The sequence below is a fragment of the Vicia villosa genome, linkage group LG7, assembly GCF_029867415.1.
Source record: "Vicia villosa cultivar HV-30 ecotype Madison, WI linkage group LG7, Vvil1.0, whole genome shotgun sequence".
NCBI lineage: Eukaryota > Viridiplantae > Streptophyta > Magnoliopsida > Fabales > Fabaceae > Vicia > Vicia villosa.
In genome coordinates, this window is record NC_081186.1 from 115,626,369 (window position 1) to 115,653,636 (window position 27,268).

General features: G+C 32.4%; 4 protein-coding genes across 14 annotated transcripts; 1 reads left to right on the top strand and 3 right to left on the bottom strand.

Annotated features, from left to right (window-relative positions):
* Positions 1-914: 914 nt before the first annotated feature.
* LOC131618349 (inositol polyphosphate multikinase beta-like) lies at positions 915-2,047 on the bottom strand. Its single transcript, XM_058889593.1, has one exon. It carries the CDS (start codon positions 1,915-1,917, stop codon positions 1,060-1,062), a length of 858 nt encoding a protein of 285 aa, XP_058745576.1. The 5' UTR covers positions 1,918-2,047; the 3' UTR covers positions 915-1,059.
* Positions 2,048-3,592: 1,545 nt separating this feature from the next.
* On the bottom strand, positions 3,593-4,551 carry LOC131616667 (NAD(P)H-quinone oxidoreductase subunit S, chloroplastic). The gene has a single exon (XM_058888060.1). The coding sequence runs from the start codon at positions 4,448-4,450 to the stop codon at positions 3,740-3,742; it is 711 nt and encodes a 236-aa protein (XP_058744043.1). The 5' UTR covers positions 4,451-4,551; the 3' UTR covers positions 3,593-3,739.
* Positions 4,552-4,692: 141 nt separating this feature from the next.
* Positions 4,693-9,155, bottom strand: LOC131616666 (uncharacterized). Its single transcript, XM_058888059.1, has 6 exons — positions 8,882-9,155; positions 6,723-6,882; positions 6,432-6,619; positions 5,762-5,885; positions 5,350-5,480; positions 4,693-5,035 (listed from the first exon to the last, which is right to left on the bottom strand). Exons 1-6 carry the CDS (start codon positions 9,092-9,094, stop codon positions 4,904-4,906), a joined length of 948 nt encoding a protein of 315 aa, XP_058744042.1. The 5' UTR covers positions 9,095-9,155; the 3' UTR covers positions 4,693-4,903.
* Positions 9,156-22,338: 13,183 nt separating this feature from the next.
* On the top strand, positions 22,339-27,135 carry LOC131616671 (uncharacterized). 11 transcript variants are annotated; one of them, XM_058888065.1, is made up of 6 exons: positions 22,340-22,542; positions 22,975-23,094; positions 23,173-24,028; positions 25,480-25,581; positions 26,504-26,645; positions 26,991-27,135. In XM_058888065.1, exons 3-6 carry the CDS (start codon positions 23,921-23,923, stop codon positions 27,086-27,088), a joined length of 450 nt encoding a protein of 149 aa, XP_058744048.1. In that variant the 5' UTR covers positions 22,340-22,542; positions 22,975-23,094; positions 23,173-23,920; the 3' UTR covers positions 27,089-27,135. The 11 variants fall into 11 exon arrangements, with proteins under 11 accessions (XP_058744047.1, XP_058744054.1, XP_058744055.1 ...); XM_058888069.1 differs by having other exon boundaries at positions 22,980-23,094; XM_058888064.1 differs by having other exon boundaries at positions 22,339-23,094; positions 23,841-24,028.
* Positions 27,136-27,268: the final 133 nt, after the last annotated feature.

Below are 27,268 nucleotides of genomic sequence, written 5' to 3' on the forward strand. Positions count from 1 at the left end.
CTAAGGAATCTTCTCTTAACTAAATTATTATAAAAATTTCTCAATTTGTTTCGTAAGTGTATCTACAGACCCTTCCATTGACTAAATTATTAAGAAAATTTTCCAACGTTTATGATTTTAAACTAACTCCGTAGATACACCTCTGGAAAAAACTCAATATTTGGCAAAAAAGAGGTGATGTATATCTCTAAAAACAGAGGACATAATTGAAATTTCGCCAGATGGCTAAGAGAATTAAGGGGTGGATTGAGATATCCTCTCTTTTTATTTCGGGAATCAAAACTGAAAAATAGTGATCCAAACACTTCCACTATCTTTTAAGGAACATCTTTTTCAGCATGCAATAAGAAGCAAAATATACATGCATCAGATTCAGATCTCAAGATTCATAGATCCAAATGCTGGAAGCATTAGTTTTTAAATAGAACTATAATTCCACATACTGCACATGCACTTGAATAGGAAGGAAGAGATATTCGAACTGGTGGGATGACAGTTTGAAGCCCATAGATGATTCCGCTATCCAAAATTGCCAAGTTTAGGAAATTTTCCCAGATGAACTTCTCTGCCACCAGTTTAGTTTCCACAAAAGGACTTATATCCCCTTCATGAACTGATGGAAAGAAACAGTTTACACCTTAAATGAACTATGGATATATAGAAATAACTTACACATACTATAAACACTTAACTAAGTTGCTTATTCTAACAACAGTTTATAAGTATAGTAGTGATATATGGCATACTTTAAAGATAACAATTAACAAGTATAGTTTCAAAGTAACAATAAACAAGTATAGTCACAAAGTAACCATTAACAAATATAGTTACAAAGTAGCCACATTGAAATTAAAATACTATAAACTAATCCAAATTGAAACTAAAGCATCATTTGAAACCTCTGCAAAACAGTATTAAAAGAGCTCATAGAATCAGTCATCTTATTAATCAAAGAACATGACCAAACCTTTGTTTGAGTCAACAGCATCAAAATTAGAGTCGATTACAACATGATACAAATCAATCTATCTGCTCAAAGAAAAGCATTCCGTTTAGGATTTAGGGTTTAGGATTTGAGATTTCATCCTGACCAAAACCAGCCAAAACATCTTTAACAAACTTAATCAAAGAACAAAGACCCCCTAAGAAATTATGATCAATAGCACCTTTAGCATCAACCACATGAGCAAAATCAACAAGCTTAACAACAGCACGCGCAGTTCTCTTCTCATCAGTTTCGTCTTTCTCATAAACCACAAGAACAGAACAAGAATAAAAATGAAAAATAGTTTGAACTTCAAACCATTTCTTAAGCACCAACAACTCCTCCAAAACATGAACATAAACCCTAGCACCAAAAACGCAATCAGGCTTATCAGCATTACCGTCAGACGAAACGAATTTCTTCATCATGAAAATTACATCCTCAGCAGATAGATCCATCAGAAACTTTCTCTCAGGCTGCCAGCATTCATTACTCGGAGAAACCGATCTCAAACCGGAGATCCTAAACCCTAATTTGATAGATGAAGATTCCCGATCTTTCTTGAGGCATTTCCGAATGTAATCTTCGGAGGATTGTGGATGCCATGTCCGAGAACCGATCTTGAAATCAACAACAGCGGGATTGGTGAATTTCCCGGCGATATCTTCCATGACGAGGTGAGGATGAAGGCCGGAGCCATCGGAGGCTTCGACGACTTCAGTGCCGTGGAAGTTAGGGAAGAGATTGAGAATGTTGGAGGGGATGCGTGGATCGGAATAGAGGGAGGTGTAGAAAGCGAGTTCGTGGGAGCCTCTTCCGTCGTCTTGGAGAGGTTTGTAGAATTTACCGGAATCGTCTATGAGAGGGCCGAGGATTCCGGTTTTGGCTTGGTGGCCGGCGACTTGGTGGTCCGGGATTTTGAGCTTGGGCATTTTGGGAGATGGGAATGGTGAGTCGAGAGAGGTGAGGTGAGTGGGGACATAAATAGGAAGGGAAATGGAAAGTTTACGCTACAGTCTAAGGACTAGTTGGGTGGGATATTTTGGAGTTATGTGTTTGTTTGAATTGATATATATGGTTGTTAAGGAGATTAGAAAAGATATTTCGGTACAGAGAAAAAAAATACAGGAGAGAGAATCAATATAGAAAGGCATTTGTCTTTTCAAAAAATTAAAATAAAATAGAAAGGGTGAAAAAGAAGAAATTGGATCGACTTTTGATAGAGAAAAAACTGGATCTGAGCTGTAAGAAAGTTTAATTAGGGGTTGTTAATTTCACTCTTAGTAGTCCACATAAACTTTAACAAAACTGTTGTGATTTTGAAAGTCATCTAATATATATAAGATAATAAGTTCCGTTGAATTTTGTGGTTGTCCATTTCAAAGTGCAAAAAATGTTTCCAAAAAACCATATTATATGAGATCAACATATTTTATCACATGCACTTATTATAAGATCACTCATTTCAAAAAAACACATCCATTTTTTCACCGATGCTTGACCGTTAACACAAGGAATCATAGCCATGGACGGAGCTACAGCCCAGCGAGTCCGGGCATACGCCCGGGCTCAACCTCTCCTTTCGTTGTATACTCCCCTTTTAATAGTCGATTTTTAGACATCACCACGGGCAAATTTTATAATTATTAGACAAAATTAAGGGCAAAATTAGTAATAACAGGGTGTGAAATGTTTAGACAAAATCAAGGGCAAATTTTTTAGATAATATTAAGGGCAAGATTAGTACAAACAGGGTGTAAAATTAGTAAAAATATGGTGTAAAATTTTTTCCCAAACTCCCTGAAATTTCTGGCTCTGCCATAGCATTGTGAATTTTATCTTATTGTTCTTTTTCCCCAAATAGCCTCGTGTATGGATTTCTTATGAGTTTTCAGTTTTTTGATAAGATGTTGGTAGACAAGTGTATGATTATGTTTTTTGATGTGCAAATTCATGTTATAATCAACTTTTAAAATTCTCTCTAGAATCATCTCTCACTCGATTATAATAGAGATATTTGATTTACCATATTTGATCACATCATCATCATTAAACCAGAGTCTTTTCCTATGTGCGTAAACATCATTCAGACATAAAGGTCTGTTAAGTTTCATCTTCTTGAAAATTAAACAAGCACACGATAGACCACGTGTTCTAATAGTGTGACAATACAATCAAATGATGTATATATTTCATTATGTTGGTTTTAAATTATTTGGGTCATTATTACTCAGGACACTTCTTTGAACTTCCAACAAATGTTAAAAGAAGTCTAGTTTGATATATGTGAGGCTCACACAAGTGTCACTAGTTAGACTATCACCAAGCTAGTTGGATATATAAGAGAGATCGACCATATATCTAATCTTTTAAGGTCTTAGATGGAGATATAATGTTTCACTTGTAGTCCTAAAATATTATTTAGTTGTTGTTCAATCCTAAAATATTGTTTAGTTGTTGTTCAATGCGCTCTTCAGGACTCTCAACAAATATTATCAAAATTCTGACCATGTACAAACCAATGATACTAGTTCCACGATTGATACTAGTTCCACGATTGATACTAGGACAATGCTCTTGAGTATCAAACAACTCTGCACAGACATATAACACTTGAAATCACACTAAATTATAAACCATTTTTTAACACAGTGCTTTACACAAATTTACAAGTTCGGCACTAAATTTTTTCTCAACATGTCTGATACAAAAGTAAACATGTTGTGTTACAAAATGCCAACAAGGACCTGCAAACTATGACTTCTTTACAATAAATGGTTCAAGAACACAAGACTTAGGATTCTTCATAGGAGGACCTTTTTCTCTCCTCTCTAGTTCATCAAGCCTGAAAGTTATCAACTTATCCCAATTCCCTCCTTCAAACAGCACTCCTGCTTTACCATCAGTGATTCTTTGAACAATACCACAGTACATGTAAAATGGATTCTTCTGATTCTTCACAATAGCAATCATTCCTGGAAGTAACATAGGAAGTTCCGGTGGTTTCGCCTTTTCTGTCGATGAAAGTTTAAGTCTTTTCTCATCTGCATCAGGTTTTGGAGCAGGGTTTTCTTCAATGAATTTTCTCAACCCTTTTTCACCTCCAGGAAACCCTCCGGTTAATCCCATTAACTCTTTCTCAAAACCATCTTCTGCAACACTTTCAATGGACTGTGTTGAGTTGTTACCAGTTTCCGATGATAGTGGTTGATTCTGATCATCCAAACCGATTTCTCTTTTGAGCTCTTTTTGAAGTCCTTCTTCTCCTTTACAGAGTCCTCTGCCTCCCATGATTTGCAGCAGGTCGAATTCGGCACATATCCGTACTGTTTTGTAGGCTGGTTTGCTGTGAAAGATGGAAGCTTTATGGCTGTGAGGATAAAGATGAATGAGATTCTCTTGGCCTAAGAATTTGGATCTTAGAAGAGAGCCATGAAGGGTATTAAGGGAAACAAAGGAAGACATTGTTAACTAACTGTTAAGAAAATTGGCTAAAGACAGCATTAGTGAGAACAGAAAGTGGAAGGAAAAGAATAGAATCATAATAGAATCCTGGCCATAGAATAATTGGATAGGCCTATCTTTTTCTTGATATGAAAATACTAGTAGAATAATTGTGACCACTCTGTTGCTAGAACCATCATAGTGTGCTGCCACATCAACTTTTGTTTTGTTTTTTTGGCATATTTTCCAAACAATTGTTTTAGAAAATAATTTTTTCTTGTTTAGAAAATAATATTTTGATTAGTTCATGAAGGTCAAACATAATGAGTTGACTTGAGTTTTTCAAGAATTTACATTTATTTTACAACAATCTGAATGTAGTTGAGCTATTGAGAGCACATGAAATTTTTAATGGTAAGTGAGAACACTCAAATGCTGAACAAGGAAGCCTTATGCGACAATTTCGTTTCTGCTTCATCGCTGAGCTTCAGTTGTAAGTGTTAATTTAACACCGTCTTTAAATGAAACCGGATTAATTTTTAGAGTTTTAACCAATCTAGTGATATCCATAGATATGTCGGCTGGGGACTTTACACCTCGGTCAATCTGCAAAATAATGAAAAACTTATACGCGTCACACTAAAGAACAATCAGAGAAACACAAGAAGTCAAATGACATCATGTCATAGAGCTGCTCAAATGGCCATCAAAAGATAAATGAAAAGCTTTGACGGCTATGATACTGGATGAGAAAACAAAAATAACTTGAATCATTGATTTTGGAATAACATCTTATTCTGTAAGACTGAATGAGGTTAATAATTTCATGAAGACACAGCAAACGCAGATGAAGAAAGAAAGCAAGAAATTTATTCTGTATCACGAATTTTATTTTGGGATAAATGAAGCAAAACACATACCGATGAAGCAGACACCGGTTTGATTAATGAAGTGTCATGCCCTCTGATTTGTGCAACAGCCTCGGCCATTTGAACGCGTGATACCCTATCAGGTCCACCGGCATTAAGTAACAACTGCATTTGTTTGCTCCCTATGATAAGAATGAAAAATCAAATCATGAAAGAAAAATTGAGATTCATAAGTTTAAACTAGTCCAAAGAACACTAGAAAGTGTAGGACTAAAAAACCTAAGAAAATTATAATACCCGCGCAAGAATGAAAAGTTGTTAGAATATTTAACTTCTCCAATAATATTGTGTTTTGCAACCTTAAAAAAGGTCCAATTGAAAATCAGTTTCATTAAGAAACTCTTTTGCAGTGTATTGCATGTCTAACCGATACAAACGAGATTATTTACAAAAACTTCTGTACCTGATATCCATTGGTTTGTTAAAGCTAGTATGATAGCTACGAGATCCTTAACATAAATCGGACAACGGAACTCGTCATGAAAGAACGCAACTGTTTCGCTTTTAGAAAGGACACCGTCCATCCACTGCAATAGTTAGACAGGTGTAATATTTGAAACAAGGTTAAGCAAAAAATAAGTAAATAATAGACAAGTGTAATATTTGAAACAAGGTTGAGCAAAAACTAAGTAAATGATGAGCCAAGCATTACCCGCGTCTTTTAAGAAAGAAACATCTATTCATTATGCAATAAGTAGCAAAATTTACAAGTATCATTCACATCTCAAGTTTCATCAATCCAAATGTTAGAAGCATTAGTTTTCCAATAAAACCCAAATAGGGTCAAACAACTTAATTAAGTGCTTATCATGTAAGTGTTTATGTATAAGCTATATTAAAAGATAGAATCAAATTAAACCATTTTCATATAAGCTGTTTTCATCAGCTATCCTAGAGAGTTATGAAAATAACCTGAAAACACCTTATAAATATGTTAGTTTCCATAAGTTCTCTCACACGGTTTTGCAAGTACTTAAGCCAGTTGATAAGCTAAAATAAGTCAATCCAAACAGACCATACGGGAGAGATTTTGGAGTAACAGTATAAATTAAATCCCCATACTGTAAATGCACCTGAACAGGAAGAGATTTTGGAACTGGTGATAGAGTTTGTGGCCCATAGATGATACTGCTTCTCAAAATTGCAAAGTTTGAGAAATTTTCTGAAATAAACTTTTCTGCCGCAAGTTTAGTTTTTCCATAAACATTTACTGGAATAGCAATGTCTTCTTCCTTGTAAAAGGACTTCTCCCCTTCATAAACTAACGTGAAGAAACATAAATAACAATTTAGCTGAAAATTATTGCAAATGAAAATGGATATCAATAACCAATGCAATGTATTGATCACGATAAGATTGGTTACCTTGATCTGTGGAGAGATGAATGAGAAGAGTACTGTTTTGTTTAAAGCTTTGCAGCCATTTTACAAGGGATGATGGTATATTAATAGCATTTGCAGTATCAGGATCAATTTCACATGCACGAGGGACTGAGATGGCAGCACAATTGATAACCACGTCAGGCTGCCAATAACAAACAAACCAACGAATTTGACATTCAGATAATGAAACAAGTAACAGAAAATGTTTTATAAAGTTGCGAAATGGTAATACGAGATCCTTTATCCCTATGTTTTTTTTCAGAATAATTTCTATTTAGGAACATAAATAACTCCAGGATATATTGAACAGATCAAACTCTGGTAACAGCAAGGACATCCAAATGCAAGTAACTTTTTTTTTCCAGTCAAGTAGCCTAATGGCCAAAGTTTCACCCTTTAAAGATGAACAAGTAGAGTGACTTGGGTTCGAACTAACTCCCTCGCATTTGGATGTCCTTAGAGTTACCAACTGGATCTCAAATATAACATGTATCACTTCAATTCAAACTCATTTTATACAAATTATTTTACAAAACAAAGAGTGTTTTAACAATCATACTAGACACTTCAACCAGGGTTGAATCTTGAACTTGGCTTTATGCCGTTCGATTGTGATTTTGATAGAGTTCAAGCAGTTTAAGGCGGTTGAACGAGTTCTCGTTGGTTCAAAGTCCAACTTGGTTTCAAAACATTGAAACCAAGTCTAGCTAAACATTCATCCATTTTAATTTATGAAGCACAGACACCTCTAGAAGTTGGTGTATCATGGTGTCCGACATTATAGGTGTCCGACACTCGTACGACGCGTGTTGGAAAAGTTTAACAAGTATTAGAAAAGTCAGACAGTGTTACCAAGGTTTTTTTCTTTGATTCGACACTCTCTCTATTAAGAGTCTCACATTGAATAATATATGACTTGCACATGTCCTTATATGTGGGGGCAATCCTCACCCTACAAGCCGATTTGTAGGCCCAACCACATTTCTTAACATGGTATCAAGAGTCTCGTTTAAGATTTAGTGGACCACCTGCTATCAGGTTTCCACTATCAGGTCACCCACCATTTACTTTCACGCTTCAGATGTCCAGTCTTGGGTGTAAGGGAGTGTGTTAAGAGTCTCACATCACATCGGACAGTATATAACCTGAATATATACTTATAAGTGGGGGGCAATCCTCACGCTATAATCCGGGTTTGTAGGGTTGAGTTAGGTCCAACCACATTTCTTAATAGTTTCCAACACCCACACTCATATAAAACATGTCAGACAATTCAAACCAGTGCTTGAAAAGAAATTTGTTCTTTTATTTAGTCCAACATACTTTACATTTTTGGGTTAAATCTCAAAGTCTAAAAAGATTACTCAAATGGTAGTTGCATCATATGTATGGGCGCGCGTTCAAATCTACATCTCACTTAAATAAAATTCAAACTTTATCATATATTTAAAGGTTTATATAGGTGTTCATATGTATATGTATGGTCACGAGTCCGAATCCGCGACATCCCAATTAAATAAAATTCAAACTTTACCATATATTTAGAGGTGTATAGAGGTGTGGGAGTGTCCGAGTCTATGCTTCATTTTATTCCATACATACACTAAGGTCTTGTTTGGATAAACATTTTAAGTGTAAATTATTTCTCATGATGAAAAGATAAAATAAAATAAAGTTTTCAATAAGCTATAAATCGTTTCATAAGCTATCTTAGAGGGGATTGGCTTCCATGACTTTACTGTTTTGTGACTTTGATGACTTTAACTATTTTGATGAATGAATAAATAATTAAAATATATTATTTTTATGTGAAAGAATTATTACTTCACCAAAGTTACCAAAGTCATGGCATATGAAAGTCACTGAAACTCTCTCCATCTTAGAGAGTTCATCAAACATGTTATAAGCTTTGTTCATAAGCTCTCTCTCAAACTGTATTACAAGTGTTTGCGAAAGTAGATAAACTAAAATAAACTAATCCAAACAATCCCTAAATTGCTAACAACACATCTAACTTCTTGTAATACTGGTTGGTAGCCCTTTTACATTCCGATTGAATCCGATCAACCTGATTACTAAAAATCATGTTTAGTCACCTAATTGAATTGAAAGATCAGAGAATGAAAAGGTGAGAAAAGAACCTGGCCAAATCCGTTGGAAATGGCTTCAAATCCAATGCCGGATTTCAAATCGAGGTGGAAAGGTTGAGAATGAGGAAATGCATCCAAGAAAGGTTGAGGAAGAGGAGTGGAGTGATAGGTGAATGCCACTGTGAGAGATTGATTAGCATATGATTGTAACAGATGCTGACCCAAGTAACCAGTGCCTCCCACAACCAATATCTTCTTACTCATCTCTCTATTCTCACCCAAATTTCAGTTCTTGTATTCTAATTGTAATGGGAATATTTTGCGTCTCTCTTTTTTATTTTTATTTTTGCATTTTGTGAATGTAGATCATCAAATTAGTCACATGTTACACTCTTCAATAGTAGTTTTTTTTTAATAACTTGAGAGGAGCGCACTTTCAATACTCAAGCGTTTCGTCGCTAGACCACACACTTCCACACTCTTCAATAATAGTGAAATACTTTTTCCACACTTATCAATTAATATTATACTTCTAAAATTTTAAGATTTAGAGAGATGTATCTCCAGACGCACCAAAATCACACTAAAATACGTTATTTTCTGAGATTTACTCTAATGCGATCAAAATATGATATAAAGATACATCTTCGTATCTTATTTAGAAGTATCCAGAGTGTCGTATCCTAAATTTTGCCCACATATGTTTTACTTTGAGGAGCATTTCAAAAGAAAAAAATATTAAAAGTACAAGTCAACTAAGTTGGTAGCTAGACAAGAACATCATGTATAAGGTTGTAGGTTCAAATCCTATTGAATTTCTTTTTATTTGATTTTTTATTTGAAGGTCAAAAGTCAACAAAAAAATCAAATGTTAATTTTTTGGAATATTTTAATTTATTTTTCGTTTTTTCAAATATGCATTTTTTTTTCAAAAAATCCTTGCGACCGACTAATCAAAAGTAGGGATACGTATGGTAGACAGACCCAAGCTCGCGGGGCCCACCTGAACTCGAGTAAACGGGTGAACAGCCGAGTTGAATGAGTTTACGTAGTGTGAGACCCGCACCCTATATATTATAATATATATAATATAGAACTGTCAGGATTTGTTGGATTAAACCTCCTATAATTTATAACAATTTTTGGTTGGATTTTTCTATGGTTTCTCATTCTGTAGTATACTTGTGAATGATCTCCATAAAAATGTCCTTCAAAAAAGTCTAAATGTTGTGAAGTGGAAGTGAATTCATTTAAATTACTGACTAGACATTTCAATTCATGTTCTTCAAAATCTTTTTCTATTATGTCTTGTAATGTTTCTAATATTATTTTTTTCTTGAAAATAAGAAAATTTTAATTTCTTTAGAATAATTTTAACTAGATCAGGGTATGGGAATGTCTGAAGTAAGTATGTTATTTTTTCATCAAAATTTTGGATGAACAAGAGTCCTGATAATTGTTTGGTGGAATTAAGTTCAAAATAATCAAATCCAAAATAATTTGAAAAATACCTCTGTGTTGTGAAATTAGAATTTTTATTTTCGAGTTCCACAATGTAAGTTTATTTTCTTTTGAGTGAAAGGTGTTTTTGTTTTATATTAATATTATTATTCCTTCTTCCTATAGCTTGTTTCCCTTTAGGTATGAGTTCTTCACACTTGTTAAACTTATTTATTTATGTTTATTCTTATCACTAGTAAATAGTCCTTGTTTATCTAAGAATCTCACCTTTTCATCCCTAACCTACTTCCACAAAGTTTCTTCCAGAGACAACCTCTGCGTCAATGTTCCTTATCGTCTAAGAACCTCATCCTAGCGGTACTACTTTTCCTTCTGGATTTTCCCTATCGAATTATTTCTTTAGACTACAACACATTCGGTTCAAGCAGAATTTACGTCTTTTAATTGTGAGATAAACATGAATTAATACTAGTAATAAAAATAAACATACATAAACAAGTTAAACTAATTGCTTAAAAACTCATACCTTTTGAGAGCAATGGAATTAGGAATAAGGAATTTAGTGTTGGAAATTGAGACTAAGCATGTTGTAAAGCATATTTCATATTTGATTGCATATATTGAGTTTTTTGGTATATGTACAAACATCATGAGAGTTTCCTTTTATAGGTGAAGAGGAAGTCTTTAGAGAACAATACTTTATTGTTTTTACATTACGAAAAGATAAGGTACTATTTTCTAACCTTATCTAAAACACTATTTACTCTAATACAAACAAAACAACTTTACCTAACTTTACCTAATAATAATGTACATGATAAAAGTTTAAAGGGACAGGCCCCCTTTCATGGCCTTGTGAGTCAGGATTGCCCTTTCATATCTTGGAAGGGTCAAGTAACTGTTCCCTTAATAATTGTCTTTTACAGCGTTTTTGCTGTCGGCAATAATTTCTTTAATTTTACGTCATCAGTGACGTATCTTTTTTGCAATTTACACAATTAAAAGATTATCTTGAGAGGATTCTAAGGATCCTGATCTTTTTCCCCAAGGTGTGCTTCTTCTCCTGTATGCCTCTACTAATTTCGGTCTTGAATGTTTGACTTCAAAAGGGAAAAAGAAATTTTTTCTAATATTTGAGTTACAATAAATTTTCCCCGTTTTATCTTCTCTTAGAAGATTTTTTTTCGTCTTTTTTGTATTTGGACCAGCCAAAGTCTTTGGAAATTATTTTGGCTCTAGCAATTTCTATTTGTTGTGGGAGATCTTCCAAGTGTAAGGTCTTTGGACCATAATTTTGTACTTGGAATTCTTCAAATTCATTGTCCAAATTTTTGAAATATAGTCTGATTAAGTGATGACTTGGACAGTTATTGTGAAAATATGGATATAACGATGTTATTTCCAGTTTTGCATTTTGTGGAAATTCTAGAATTATGGTTTCTAATGTTTTGACATTGTTTATAATTATTGTGAACAAAATCACATTCAGTGGAGATTCCGTTATGAATAATTTGATTGTTACAAATTTGGCCCAAGACTTCTTGTAACAAAATAAATGTTTTTATTCTCATTTCTTCTACAGAAGTCTTGGGAGGTGTCTGAATTGATGGTTTTCCCAAATTTACCAAACTTGTGGTGATTTTTGGATTTTTTTGTAGAATTTACTGTTTCACTGAAAGTTTTTTTTGTTCTTTCTGTGGAATTTGTGGTCTTAAGGAAACTTCTTTTCCTTTGCCTTTAGGAACAATATTTTGAATTTCATGTAAAAATTCTTGGTCACCAAAGGTTTCAAGTGTTTTAAATAATTTTGGTATTTAAGAACTCGTGGTGATATAATAATATCATATCCATAATTCTTAATTATCGTGTCTATGGCCTCTTGTATATCATAGAAAATTCTTAATTATCGTGTCTATGGCCTCTTGTATATCATAGAATCATTTATACAAGGGTTGACCATACTTTGGAAATAATTTAATTTCTTCAATTAATTGGGTCATTTCTTCCCAATCTAAATAAACCCCAGCTTTTGGACCAGTGAATAATGTATAGCAAACAAATGGTTTTTTTTGCTAAAATGTCTTCCAGTAGCAAAATAAGATGCTAATGCATTTATTACTACTACTTTCTTGCTCTTACCTTGAGAGGTAGTGGATAAGTTCCAAATGTTGTCTAAAAGACATGTTTCTTCTTCTTTGAGCCGATTTCTCAGAGATGTTTTGAATTGTTCCTTTTTAGAAAATGTCTTTAATTTGGTTACATCAAAGTCAATGACTTTGCCTGCCATTTGTAATGTCTGAGTTTCCTGTATTTTTCTAAAAAATTCAGGCACAATTGTTAATTATGTAACAATTTTCTAGATAATAAATATGGTATTTTATTATCCTTTCCTTTAATATGTTCCCATTTTATCTTAAATCCTCTATTTAATACAAATTCTCTAAATTTAAGCCATCTATTAGAGATTAATTTTCTTTCATTTTTTGTATCTGCAAATTTTACTATTGCTTCACAATCAGTTCTAATAGTAATTTGTTTTTTAGATAAAATAAATAAGCAAATTTTTCCAACACATAAATAATAGCTAAAATTTCATAGTCAAGGGATGTTAAATATCATTTTTTTTCTTTGAAAGTTTCTGAAGTATATCTACATATTTTTTCTAATGATTTCAAAGAAAATTCATTGGATTTTTTGATTAAGATTCCTCCCCATCCTAATTCACACCCATCAGTTTCTATAATTAAATAATCTGATTGTAATGGTAAAGCCAATGGTTCTAATGCTTTAATTTGTTCTTTCAATTGTTGAACTATTTTGATATCTTGATCATTGAATTTTTTAACTCCTTTTTATTGTGCCTTATTATAAAAGGGAGAAGTTAATTTACACAAATTTTTGAAATATGGCCTAAGATAATTTACTAATCCTAGAAAAGATTGTAATTGTTTTAAGTCTTCCAATTTATCTGGAAATTATAAAATCTTTCTAGAAATATGAGGCTGTAATTTAATAGTTCCATTTTCTATTTCCGCCCCTAAAAAAGAGATATAATTTTTTCCAATTTCAATTTTCTTTTCTATATTATTAAACCATGTTTTTCAAATAAGGAAAAAATTATATATAAATGTTCTAGAGGTTCTTTTTCAGATTTAGAAAAAACAAGAACATCATCAATATAAACACAAGTAAAATAGTAACATTCCTTTAAAATGTCATCCATCATTCTTTGGAAAATTTGTGGAGCATTTTTAAGTCCAAATGACATAACTAGCCATTTAAAATATCCTAATGGATAAGAAAAAGTTGTCCACTTAATGCTATCTTTATGCATTTTTACTTGCCAAAAGCCTGATTTTAGATCAAATTTAGAAAACCAATTTTTACCTTGAATTTTGTTAATTAAAGTGTCTTTGTCAGTATACAATATCCGTCTTCAAATGTATTGTCATTTAATCTTCTATAATAAAAAACCATTCTAGATTGTCCTCTTTTTTTTCCACTTCTTTTTGAACAATAAAAGCAGAGGTTCTATGTCTAGAATTTGATTTTTGAATAATTCCCAATTTCGACAATTGGTTAATGTGCATTTTAAATTCTTCTTGTTCCCAATTGTCATACTTAATTAGGTGATCTAATAGTAATATCTGGGTTGATAATTTCTAACTTACATGAGTCTTATTTCTTTCCCAAAATTTTGTAGGATTTTCTCCTATTATTTCAATTTTTTCTAATTTTTTAATTATATATTCTAGGTCATAATTTTGTAGGTTTTTTTTGTGAAATTTGTAGTATCTATTAAGTGTAACTCCCTTTCTATACCACTGTCTAGGAGGGACGGAGCCATGTGTGGTGGTAAGGGGGCATGCGCCCCCACTATATTTTCAAGGAACATATTTAAATATCATTATATGTTTGTATAAAAATTGATAAAAAATATGTATTGCTAATAGTATATTCTATCAAATCATTAAAAGAGTATTTTTGCTATGAATTTATCATTAGAAACTATATGTAAAATTACATGACATATGATTAACTGTTTAAGGTTCCGTTTAAGATATTTTAAGAGTTGTCATTGAATTTAAAGTATATCCGGTTAAAATATGGTCAAATATTTTGTTTTCAATTTAAAAACAGTTTTCACTAATTTTATTAAAAAAATGTTTTGTGTTTTTATTTAAATATATTAAGATGTTATTACTAAATATCACAATCAACCACTCTCATCATCGTCAATTACTTATATATAAAAATAGATAGATAAATATTTCTATTGATAATAAACTTGGGAAAACTACTCAAATAAAAATTTAAATTTTATTAAATATTTTCTAAAAATAAATTCCATAAAAAATAAATTGAATATATATTTATGCTTTTAAAAATTAAATTGGAGATATATCATGGTTAAAATTAATAAATTTATATGTTGTCCCCACAATATAATTTCTGGCTCCGTCCCTGCTTTCTAGGTCTAAATCTAAATCTTGTTGTTCTATATTATTACAAGAACATTCATCCTTATTTCCCTTGCAATTGCAGGTTTCGAATTTTATTTGTGCTTTAAAGTTTGAAATAATATGTATTAATGAACAATTTTTACTTATTGTCACATAATCCTTGTTAATATTAATTTGTCCAGAATTATGAAGAATAAAGTCTAATCCCATAATAACTGGAACAGAAAGATTCATGTCTTGACCCAAATTTTTGGCCATTGATAATAATCGACCAATAATTACAATTTGTCTGGAATTTTACTTGGATATTTTTAAATTGTGAATCTGTCAGTAATTTAGTTCCATCAAACTGTGTAGAATATGATGGTTTTACTTTAACAATTTTATTTTTTAAGCCCTTTGAGATTATTTTTACATCTACAGGAGATGAAGTTGCTCTAGAATCTACTAAAATTGGTAAAGTATTTTCATAACCTATGAATATTAATTTTTGCTCGTATTATAATTTGTATTAATTTATCTTTATTGCAAATTAGTGGTACCAGAATTTCACAAGGTTTTTTTATATTATTTAAATGTTAACTTCTTCTTGAGTAATTTTGGTTAATTTAAAATTAGTTTCATAGGCTGGTAATTTTTCTTTTTCAATAATTTCTGTTAATTTTTTAATTTTTTCTTCTAAACATTCAAGTCTTGCTTCTAATTTGTCTACCTTATTTTCTAAGCTTTTAAACTTGGTTTCTACCTTATTTTCCGAATAATTTTTATCTTTTGGAAGATTTGAATTTTCTAAGATTTCTTGAATTTTGTGTTCTATGCTAAAATATTTTTTAATGCAATTTGAACATATTTGCTTTAAACAAATTTGACATTTCCATCTTTTATCAAAAGAAGAAAACCAATTACATTTAAAGCATCTAATGTTGTCACTTCCAGCTTTATAGTTCCAATTATGGTTACGATCTAAAGAATTTCTTCAATTTTTCTAACAAAATATAATTTTTATTATTTTCATCTTCGGAAGGAATTTCAATTTCTTCATTTTCTATTCCTAGTCAGATCCATGTGATCAGAGTTATGTGCAGGGAATTTAGTCTGTTTCATATCATCCTCATCAAAATTTATAGAACCATCAGGATTTGTTGGATGAAACCTCCTATAATTTATAACAATTCTTGGTTAGATTTTTCTATGGTTTCTCATTCTGTAGTATACTTGTGAATGATCTCCATAAAAATGTCCTTCAAAAAAGTCTAAATGTTGTGAAGTGGAAGTGAATTCATTTAAATTACTGACTAGACATTTCAATTCATGTTCTTCAAAATCTTTTTCTATTATGTCTTGTAATAATTTTAACTAGATCAGGGTATGGGAATGTCTGAAGTAAGTATGTTATTTTTTCATCAAAATTTTGGATGAACAAGAGTCCTCATAATTGTTTGGTGGAATTAAGTTCAGAATAATCAAATCCAAAATAATTTGAAAAATACCTTTGTGTTGTGAAATTAGAATTTTTATTTTCGAGTTCCATAATGTAAGTTTATTTTCTTTTGAGTGAAAGGTGTTTTTGATTAATATTATTATTCCTTCTTCCTATTGCTTGTTTCCCTTGAGGTATGAGTTCTTCACACTTGTTAAACTTATTTATTTAAGTTTATTATTATTACAAGTAAATAGTCCTTGTTTATCTAAGAATCTCACCTTTTCATCCCTAACCTACTTCCACAGAGTTTCTTCCAGAGACAACCTCTGCGTCAATGTTCCTTATCGTCTAAAAACCTCATCCTAGCGGTACTACTTTTCCTTCTGGGTTTTCCCCATCGGATTATTTCTTTAGACTAGAACACATTCGGTTCAAGCAGGATTTACGTCTTTTGATGGTGAGATAAACATGAATTAATAATAGTAATAAAAATAAACATACATAAACAAGTTAAACTAATTGCTTAAAAACGCATACCTTTCGAGAGCAATAGGAATAAGGAATAAGGAATTTAGTGTTAGAAATTGAGACTAAGCATGTTGAAAAGCATATTTCATATTTGATTGCATATATTGAGTTTTTTGGTATATCTACAAACATGATGAAAGCTTACTTTTATAGGTGACGAGGAAGTCTCTAGAGAACAATACTTTATTAATTTTACATTACGAAAAGATAAGGTACTATTTTCTAACCTTATCTAAAGCACTATTTACTCTAATACAAACAAAAAACTTTGCCTAATAATAATGTACATGATAAAAGTTGAAAGGGACAGGCCCCCTTTCATAGCCTTGTAAGTCAGGATTACCCTTTCATATCTTGGAAGGGTCAAGTAACTGTTCCCTTAATAATTGTCTTTTTCAGCCTTATTCTTGTCGGCAATAATTTCTTCAATTTTAAGTCATCAGTGACATATCTTTTTTTTTTTTTTGCAATTTACACAATTAAAGGATTATCTTGTGAGGATTTTGAGGATCCTGATCTTTTCCCCCAGGATGTGCTTCTTCTCCTGTATGTCTCTACCAATATCGGCCTTGAATGTTTGACTTCAAAAGGGAAAAAGAATTTTTTTTGTAATATCTGAGTTACAATAAATTTTCCCCGTTTTATCTTCTCTTAGAAGATTTTTTTCGTCCATTTTGTATTTGGATCAGCCAAAGTCTTTGGAAATTATTTTGGCTCTAGCAATTTCTATTTGTTGTGGGAGATCTTCCAAGTGTAGAGCTTGAGATCTGAGCCATAAATGGAATCTAATATAAATTACCACAAAACTTGTTTAGATAAACAAGAAAAGAAATTAGAAATTTTAGAACAATTATTAAGAGAAAATATAAATTATAATAAACAAATTTTAATGATTTTAAAAGAGCAGGTAAATAATAAAACTCCAATTAATGGGTCAGAAGAGTTAAAAGTATCTATAGATTCTTTAGCTGAAAAATTCTCTCAAATAAGTATTGAAAGAAAAACAAGGAGTACTAGAACCTAAAACTTCTTAACTTATAACACAGAATAAGTTAAAAAATATTTAAAATTATGAATCCTTTTATTGGCCGACCTAGAACAATAATGGATGAGGAGACTAGCTCATCTAGGACTACCACTTTAAGCCAAACTCAAAACACTTCCTACTTAAATAAACTTTTAGATAAGAAAGAAAATAAAAATGCTTATCAATTAGAACAAATTGTGGACACTAATAAAGACTTAGAAATTATGACAAATGACCACATTAATCTCTTACGACCAACCCAACTCTATAGGTCTGGATTCTTTGAAAATAATTCAAGCCTAATTAGAACAAATAGGTCAGAAATGCTAGAATTACTAGATGGTCATATTGAAGAATTTGGATTATTAACAAATGACAGTATAAATCAATTAAATAAAAAACAAATGAATTATATACATTTAGGATTAATTACAGCTGGTGTAAGAGGTTTAGTGATGAAACAAAATGGTGCCAAAGTACTAATAGCCATATTAGATACTAGGTATCTAGAACTAAATAGAAAAATTATGGGAGTAATTGAAGTAGACATGAATAATAACTGTGGAATCCATTATTTATGCCCAAACTTTACCATAGGAATTAAAGATTTGAAATACATTAAAATTCAAGTTCAGAGTAAAGGATTTAAAAATTTTAAGGGATCAAATGTTGTGATAGACATTATTTTTCTTGAAAAATTATCAACACAAGTCTCACCAAAATTTAAACTGAAAATTGATGATATGGTTAAAACAATTACATCAAGAGGAATTAACTTTTTAGGTCCAGAACCAATTTCTCCTTCTCTTTTAGCTGGAGAGGAATGGAAATTAAAAACAATATTCAGACTGAAGCTGAAACATTAACACCTACAGAGGTTGTGACTTATACTACCAAAGATTGTTTAGCCTTAAGATTTAAAAATTATGAGGAAACCCATAAGCAAACTAGTGAAGATGACTGAAAAAGTTTTAACACTAGAAGAATTTAAAAAAATTAAGAATGACGAACTTTTAATGGAAAAATACAATACAAAAATTGAATTAGCAAATATGAATACTAACAAAAAATTCCTTATGGAAAAATATATGGAAGACGTGCAAAGTCTAAAGAGTTTATTCGACGAAACTGAAAATGTAGAAAAAGAAAATTCTGAGATAAACTACTCAGAAAAGAACTTTGTAAATGAAGAATCTAGCAACTCTGCTACATCCAAATTTCCAAATAGTAGACCAACTCAAATGGGTTACTCTATAGGACACCCTTCAAGATTGCCTGTGGCTATCTACATTAACAACAACCATAACTTGAGGACACTAGGAAAAAGAAACCCTAACGAAATTAATATGTATGGATATGAACAAGTTATGTTAAATATTATTAATATTCATCCACAACTTTTAGATACATACATTGAACAATGGACTTCTTTAGTAATTAGAGATTATGAAAGCAAACATTATAATATTACAACAGGTGAAGAAATGATTAAAATTTCTGAAAATTATCTAGGAGATATAGCTAAAGCTACTTGGGAAGCATTTAAAGCTAATTTTCTAGAAAAATTAGCAGAATTAGTAACTCAAGGAAATAATATTCACAATTTTACATACTTAATACACAAAATCATTATAGGCAAAGATGCCAATGTAGGACTAACCATGAGACAAGCTGAAGCCATGAGAGATTTAGAACAAATTCAATTATGTGATTGGAACCATATAATAGAATTTTTACAAGATTTTTATGCCTTAGCAAGCACTTCAGGAAACTATTTTTCTACAGAATTAGGAGAAAGATTATTTACCAAATTACCAGGACCATTAGATCACGAAATTCATGAAAAATTATAATAAATTAAAAGTTAATAATGAATTTGATAACATTAGAATAAGAATACAATACATTATTTCTGAATTAAAAAAGAAATGTACTTATATTCAAATTCAAAAAGAATTAAAACAAAAGAATGTAGGGTTCTGTAAACAAATTTATACTCCACAACAATATGGCAAGCATCATGATGATAAAAATAAGAAGAATCAGCTTAGATTTAAGAAAAATTATGAATCGAGTCAAGATCCTTCCAAGATGACAAATACTCAAAAGGTAAGCCATACAACCTGTATCCAAATATTTGGGAACCACGGGGATACACATCCGATGGATCCTTTTTCTTCCACGAAGGAATAAATTGAATTTGATTGTGTTATTCTGAGATAGAATGACCTTGAAAGACAAGTTATACAACTTATATCTAAATATTTAGGAATCCCATGGTTATACATCCAAAATAAGTACTTTTTCAATCAAATTTAATATGAAAAGATTTTAATTAGCGGAAAAAGACTTATGTTGATAAAGTTATGAAAGATATTTTGATTTCTGATTTGAAAATGTTTTTAATTTAAAGTTGATTTAATTGTGGAAAATGGATTAATAATTCACTTGTGCACGTAAAAGGTTTTAATTGATCTTCATTAATTATCAATCAAAATAATAATGTTAAAATTAAATGAGAAATGAAAATAAAAATGAACAAAATCGTAATAATAAAAAAATAAAGAGGTAAAAAAAAGAGAGGTATGGCGCCTTTTGCCCAAGAGGAATGTCCATTCCCTCATATAAGACACCAGTAAGGGGTGTCAAGTGGAAAATAAAGAGGCTGCAAAATCAAATAGGAAAGGCTCAATGTAATGGAGGCCTATAAATCCCAAGTCAAATGAAAAAACGGTTGACTCACGCAGAGCCAACAAATCATCATACCACGAATTTCAAGCATGATCAAAAGGCCGGGGATTAAAGACTACCAGGGGGTTTCCTGTACAGAAGCCCCTTGATCACCAATCTAACAACTCTAATGGCATTATATGGCCATCAGAGGCACAAATTCTGCTTGATAAAAAAAAGAAGAATTTCTATTGGTGTGTGAGTCCCCTTTCCGTGCTGGCTGTCACATGTTTGTGGTGGGTCCACTCTTATCAAATCATCATTTCTTTGAAACCGCGTCAAGTTCATTAGGTTCAGCAGTTTTGCTGTTAGCGCTTATTCCTTTTAAGGAAACATTAATTCCCTTGAATTTAGAACTCCCTGAATTTTTAAGTGCATTATTGGATAACTGACTCTTTTGTTGCATTTTTTTTTGTCTGCACCACCAGCCAATCACCATAAACTATATTTATTACTCCAAATTCTTTTTCTATAATTTTGTCGTTCATTTTTTGATGCAGTTCCATTAGTCTTTGCTCATGGATAACATCCTTTCCAACTGACCTTTTGGTTATGCCACCGTAGGAACAACCGACTGCATCAGATTATTTAGTGTATTCTTGTAATCAGGGGTGTGATGTCCATAATAACCATAACTGGAGCAAAAATGTGAAGACCTTCATATTGCACATTATACCAATGATTATTAACATTGACCTTTCCCACAACCGGCAAGGTTAGATCAATATCCACACAAATCTTGCAAACCTTCCTCTCTCTATATCCAGGGGGTTAGTATCTACCTTAACAGGAGTACCCACAACATATGTCAAACCAAGAAGAAAACATTCATCATAATACAACAAGTTAAGCCCGGGAAATCGAATCTAAACTAAAGTCTTCTCCACCTTTGTGAGAGGAGATGCAAAGTATGAAGTCTATCGAGCCACTTTCAAATAATGGTCAAACAACATCCACATGCCTTCTGACATAATTTTCTCCCTATCTATGAGTAGTTCACACTTGACCATAAATAAGCCATTGTTAACGTTCATGATCTCAAAACCTCCGGTAAGTTTCCACATCTTCTTTAACTTATCCTTCATCAAAAGATAACCCACATTCTTTCCATAGAGTTTAATGACTAGCGCCTCCTTCCAAAGATTGCACCTTTTCTGAAAAAACTTTTCATTTATCGTGACCTTTGGTAGCAATCAATTTCCCCCTCAAGAGAGACTTTCATAAATCATTTTTCAATCAGATCCACTCTCTTCTTCACAGTAGTAGCTCCTTAACCTTCAGTGAGAATATTCCAAAACTACGTTCTAGAAAACTTAGATACACCTCTATCCGATGGTTTGACTAGTGGCGACATAGAAGCGACATAAACAAAGGCTCAATGCGAAAACTTTTGAAGTTATTCAAAAAATGACAAGTGTATCTATAACTTTATAGGATACTTTGTGAGTGTCACATTTAGTTTTACACTTTCATTTAATAAAAATATAGTTTAACTATATCATATCAATAATTTAAAAATTACCATATGACTTAGTAGGATACATGGTCGTTATTGATTAAGAGCAGGGGTGGCAAAACGGGCCGCCGCCCGCTCCGCCTTAAGCTTGCCAAAAAACGAGCGGGCGGAGATGTCCGTCAAGTGAAATGAGCATGTAAATCACGCCCGCCCCGCCAAGATAACAGGTTGGCGGGCGACGAACTTGCCCGCCTATTTTTATTTATATTTTTTTTCATTTTTAAATAGATTAGTAGGTTTTTTTACCTTTTAATTAAATTTTTCACTTATTTTTTGGCAGTCTTTGGCGGGCGGCGGGTTTGCCCACCCATTTTCTTTTAATTATTATTGTTTTTTTGGGGCAGTTTTGTTGTTTTATTTATCTGAAGAGGCGAAATTCTGGTTGATCGTGTGAATTCAACGTATGGAAGGAAACCTATGTGAAATAGCATCACCCTTTTACTTCCACCGCGATGAACGGTCGCCTCCGTCTCTCCGATATCTCTGCCTCACAGCCTTTACCACAGCTCCGCTGCCGCCACCATCTCCGCCTCATCTTACTTCCATTGCCAACCCACCAACGCAGTACAATATGTTTGTTTTACTTGATGATTTTTTTTTCATGTGAAAAAAATGATAACTGTATCAACTCAACCAACTAGGTCATAGTCATAGATAATAATATGTGCGCATTTCTTCTAATTATACCATTTTTAACCACTATTCATGTTCATTGTATATTTGTATTTGTTGTGTTTCAATTTACTTTGGATAACAACCAAAATTAGGGTTTCTTTACCTTCATTTTACTATTAATCAAATTCATAACATTAGTTGCTATTTGTCATCAAATGGGAAGAGTGTCAAAATTTGTTAGTTGGAATTTGAGTGTTTTATAGTTATTTTCTATTATTGTTGTTATGAGGTTCTAGTTCTAGGTTAAATGAATGAAATGGTTTCTTTTGTTTCCTTGTGGGTCTAATTTGAAGTAATTTGATTTTGATTTTCCTTTGTCAGGGTAGCATGTAGCATTGTAAGAGAAGTAAACTAGAATGTCCAAAGAGGTATATACGTAATATATGGCGTTTCCGTTGTGATCACATTGGAAATGAGGTGACATTGTCCATGTCTCTAGAGGTAACCTTTTTGATTGCTTATTGTGTTATGATTTTAAATGATAAACAACTAAGCTTTGTAGTGTTTTATTTTTCCCAGAATTGTCCGGGATAGAACATTATAGCGAAAGTTGATCCATGCAGCCGACCCCACTTAGTGGAATAAGGCTTGGTTGTTGCTGTTATTTTTTCTTTTCAACATTTAATGGAAGTTTTTGTTTGGGGCAACACAATTTATTCATACATTTGACCGCATCATTTTATTTCCGTGGCTATTTCCTTCTTCATTACTCTAAACTTTTTTCTGTGTCAATAGGTAAGGATCTTAGATGATGTCATGGTGATGTTGGGTTCATTTGCATGTGCTTGATTTTAAAGATTTTTCGCACTCTTTTTTGGCTGTTGTATTGCTACGACAATGTTTTTTTAGTTTGGATTAGTGATTTCAAGAGACTATGCCTCTTACTTTTGATTTTTTTTGTGTGGTACTATAATCGATTTGTTAACAGAAATGGTAATATGACTGACGTATTTTGGAATGTATTGCTCTGATTGGCATCGGTTCATGAATCTTCCGGCTGATGATAAATATTTCGTTTAGTACAATGCATATCATAGATAATCCGAAAATGTTAAGTAAATTGTAGAATTCGACCGTGATTTAATCGTTAACCCTTGCACGTGTGAGAATGGGAACACGTGGCTTTGGAGGAGGCCCCTTTTTATATGTTGTCTTTCCCCTTTGTTGTCTGCTTAACACAAAACTAGGTTAAAAAATATTTCAAACGAGGTGGGTGGAGGAATAGACCTTTCACAGTGACATTTCGAGGGAAAAGTCTGTTGATTATATGGAACGTAAGGGAGAGGAAAGTCCACCTAAGGGAGATGAAGGTCCAACAATTCCGACTGGATGGAGTGTTAAGACGGAAGTTCAGAAAAATGGTCCCGCAAAAAGGGTACTAAAAATTCTACTTTAGATTTTCTGTTTATGCTTAGGGTAAAATTATCAAAATCTAGTAATGACATTCAAGATTTTGATATTTATTGATATCGATTATGACTCGAATAATCTTTTACGCGATTGCCGATTCAGTTTATTTCATTTTATGAATTCAGATTATGCTGCTGATTTTGATTTGCTTTGAAATCTAGTAACGCCATTCAAGATTTTGATATTTATTGATATCGGTCATGGCTCAAATCATCGTTTATGCAATTGCTGATTCAGTTTATTTCATTTTATGAATTCAGATTATGCTGCTGATTTTGATTTGCTTTGAAATCTAGTAGTGACATTCAAGATTTTGATATTTATTGATATCAATCATGGTTCGAATCATCTTTTACGCGATTGCTGATTCAGTTTATTTCATTTTATTAATTCAGATTATGCTGCTGATTTTGATTTGCTTTGAAATCTAGTGATGACATTCAAGATTTTGATATTTATTGATATCAGTCATGACTCGAATCATCTTTTACGCGATTGCTGAATCAGTTTATTTCCTTTTATGAATTCAGATTATGTTGCTGATTTTGATTTGCCTTGAAATCTAGACTCTAGCACATTCAAGATTTTGATATTTATTGATATCGATCATGGTTCGAATCATCTTTCACGTGATTGCTGATTCAGTTTATTTCATTTTATGAATTCTGATTATGCTGCTGATTTTGATTTGCTTTGAAATCTAGTAATGACATTCAAGATTTTAATATTTATTGATATCGATCATGGTTCGAATCATCTTTTACGGGATTGCTGATTCAGTTTATATTGATTAAAGGAAGGGAACAGAAATTCTTTAAGTTCTACTAACTTGTATGATGATTCTGACTAAATTGTTCTAGATTGCTTCTATTGCCTCTATAGCACATTGATATCGATCATGGTTTGAATCATCTTTTACGCGATTGCTGATTCAGTTTATATTGATTAAAGGAAGGGAACAGAAATTCTTTAAGTTCTACTAACTTGTAGTATGATTCTGACTAAATTGTTCTAGATTGCTTCTATTGCCTCTATAGCACGTGTCTAAAGAGTGTAGCTTATGTGCCAGTGTTGAAAACATGTGCGACATAATAGTGTTTGAAAATATTTGGTGTATTTATGCTTCAAAATAGCCTAGTTAAAAAAATGGGAAAGTTGCTCAAGAAGCAAACATAGTGTATGAAAACCAATGAAAAGTCATTGTATTTGAGATAATGTTTTGCAAGTATTCATATCAGCAGATATGGAATTTGTATTTTGAATTACTATTCATTAGTCTCATCATGGAAGTAAAATAGCCATTTATTTCTATGTGTCTACTAAATAGCATCCATTATTCCTATAATCCATGATACTAACCAGTGTTTCTTTTTTCTATGAGTGTCTATCACTGACTGTTGTATTTTTCTGTTGCAGTCTTATTATTGTCCTGACACTGGGCAGCATTTCTACACATATCCTAATCTCATGCGCTATGTGAATTATGCTAAGCGAAATCAGGTTGGCGCCTACAAACTGGTGAGTTGAATTTCCTTTTTCTTGAATCACCATATTAACTGAATGTGTTGTTCTTATCAGGCCTGCGATTTCCCATCAATTTTGGGAAAGTTTCTTGCATTTTAGACATGTAATATTTTATATGTGCCTCATGAAAGTGTCAAATGATTTTGTTGAATAGCTTATTAAGTTTTAATGTGGTTACTGTACTGCTGGAGTCGAAGAGTGTGGCAAATTTTTGGGAATTTGGATCTCCTGCATTCACTGCAGAAATTCCACAGTAAAAAAAAAAAAGAAACAAAAATGGTTTCTTGTGTCTCTCCCACTAGTGACTAATGTGTCAGAATATGACAAATACACTACGAAGCACGGACTCAAACCCGGACACTAAGACACGACACAAACACAAGCATCCGACACTGATATAACAACAACAATTAAGCCTTATCCCACTAGGTGGGGTCGGCTACACGGATCAAATTTCGCCATAATGTTCTATCAAGCACAAATACTTTCATATATGTAATGGTGTCGGTGTCCTATATTTTTTACATTATCAGTGTCGTATGAGTGTCGGATATCAATTCAAAGAGTGTCAAATCAAAGAAAAAACCATTTTTTTGAGGGACACTTGTCTGAATTTTCCGACACGTGTCGTAGAGTGTCATACAAGTGTCGGAGACCGCGACACGCCTACTCCTAGAGGTGTCTGAGCTTCATAGCAAATACATTTTCATTCAGAGTTTAAGTTTTTCAGTTGGAGTCTACAATTACCTTACTTTTTGTTAGTCTATTAGATTAGATACTAATTTAATTGTTTGAGTAGTTGATTTCCATTTAAGTTTCTAAGTTCCCTCAAAATTTCTTCTATTTATATTCGGTTTTGAGCTAAGCTATCAACGATAATCTGGAACATCAATCTAATGTTTATTTCTATTTGCAGTGTGGTAAAGCTATTAGAAAACGGGAAGACGAAGCGCTGAAGAAAAAAACTTCCATTGGTCGTAGGAAGACATCAGCTGCCCTGTCACTTCGTGGTAGACCACCACGTCCATCAAACTCAGATTCATTAGCTGCTGCCAAGAGTAAGTTTCTGACAGAACTTTTAAAATTGATAATGTTTGTCTATGATCATAGAAGCATAGGATTATACATGGGCTAAACAATTAGGAGTTTAATTAAAAGGAACATTTAAGCTGCATAGTTTCACTCAAGGTTTGAAATCGCAGCCGCGTCACAATCTGTTAATATTGCAAAAAACTGCGACCAATGCAGCTTCAATAACGACCGCAGATGCATTGAAAACCATGATTCTACGACCCTGGTCGTGCTTCACAATTTTTTTTTTGAAAAACTTGGTAGTACACTTCTATCATTTTGTGCTTAATTGTAGTAAACAAGGCAATTGATTCAATATATGTTTCTTTCAGATGATGGTTCTAAACCATCAAGCTCAGGTGAAAGTACTGATGATGAGAAAGATAAGGATTATGTACCCGAGCAAGGTGCCGGTGTCTCTACTCACTAGGCAACTGATGGAGCGAGTAAAGTCCCGCAATCAAGAAAAAAGAAATAGCGACTAATTAAATAGTCCATTTGCTGTGAACTGTTTGTCGTTATTATTCTGTTTACTTATGATAAACCATCTTTTTGGCAGCAGCTTTATTTCGTATACTCTTATTTTACTGTTTCTGTTTTCGAATTTTAC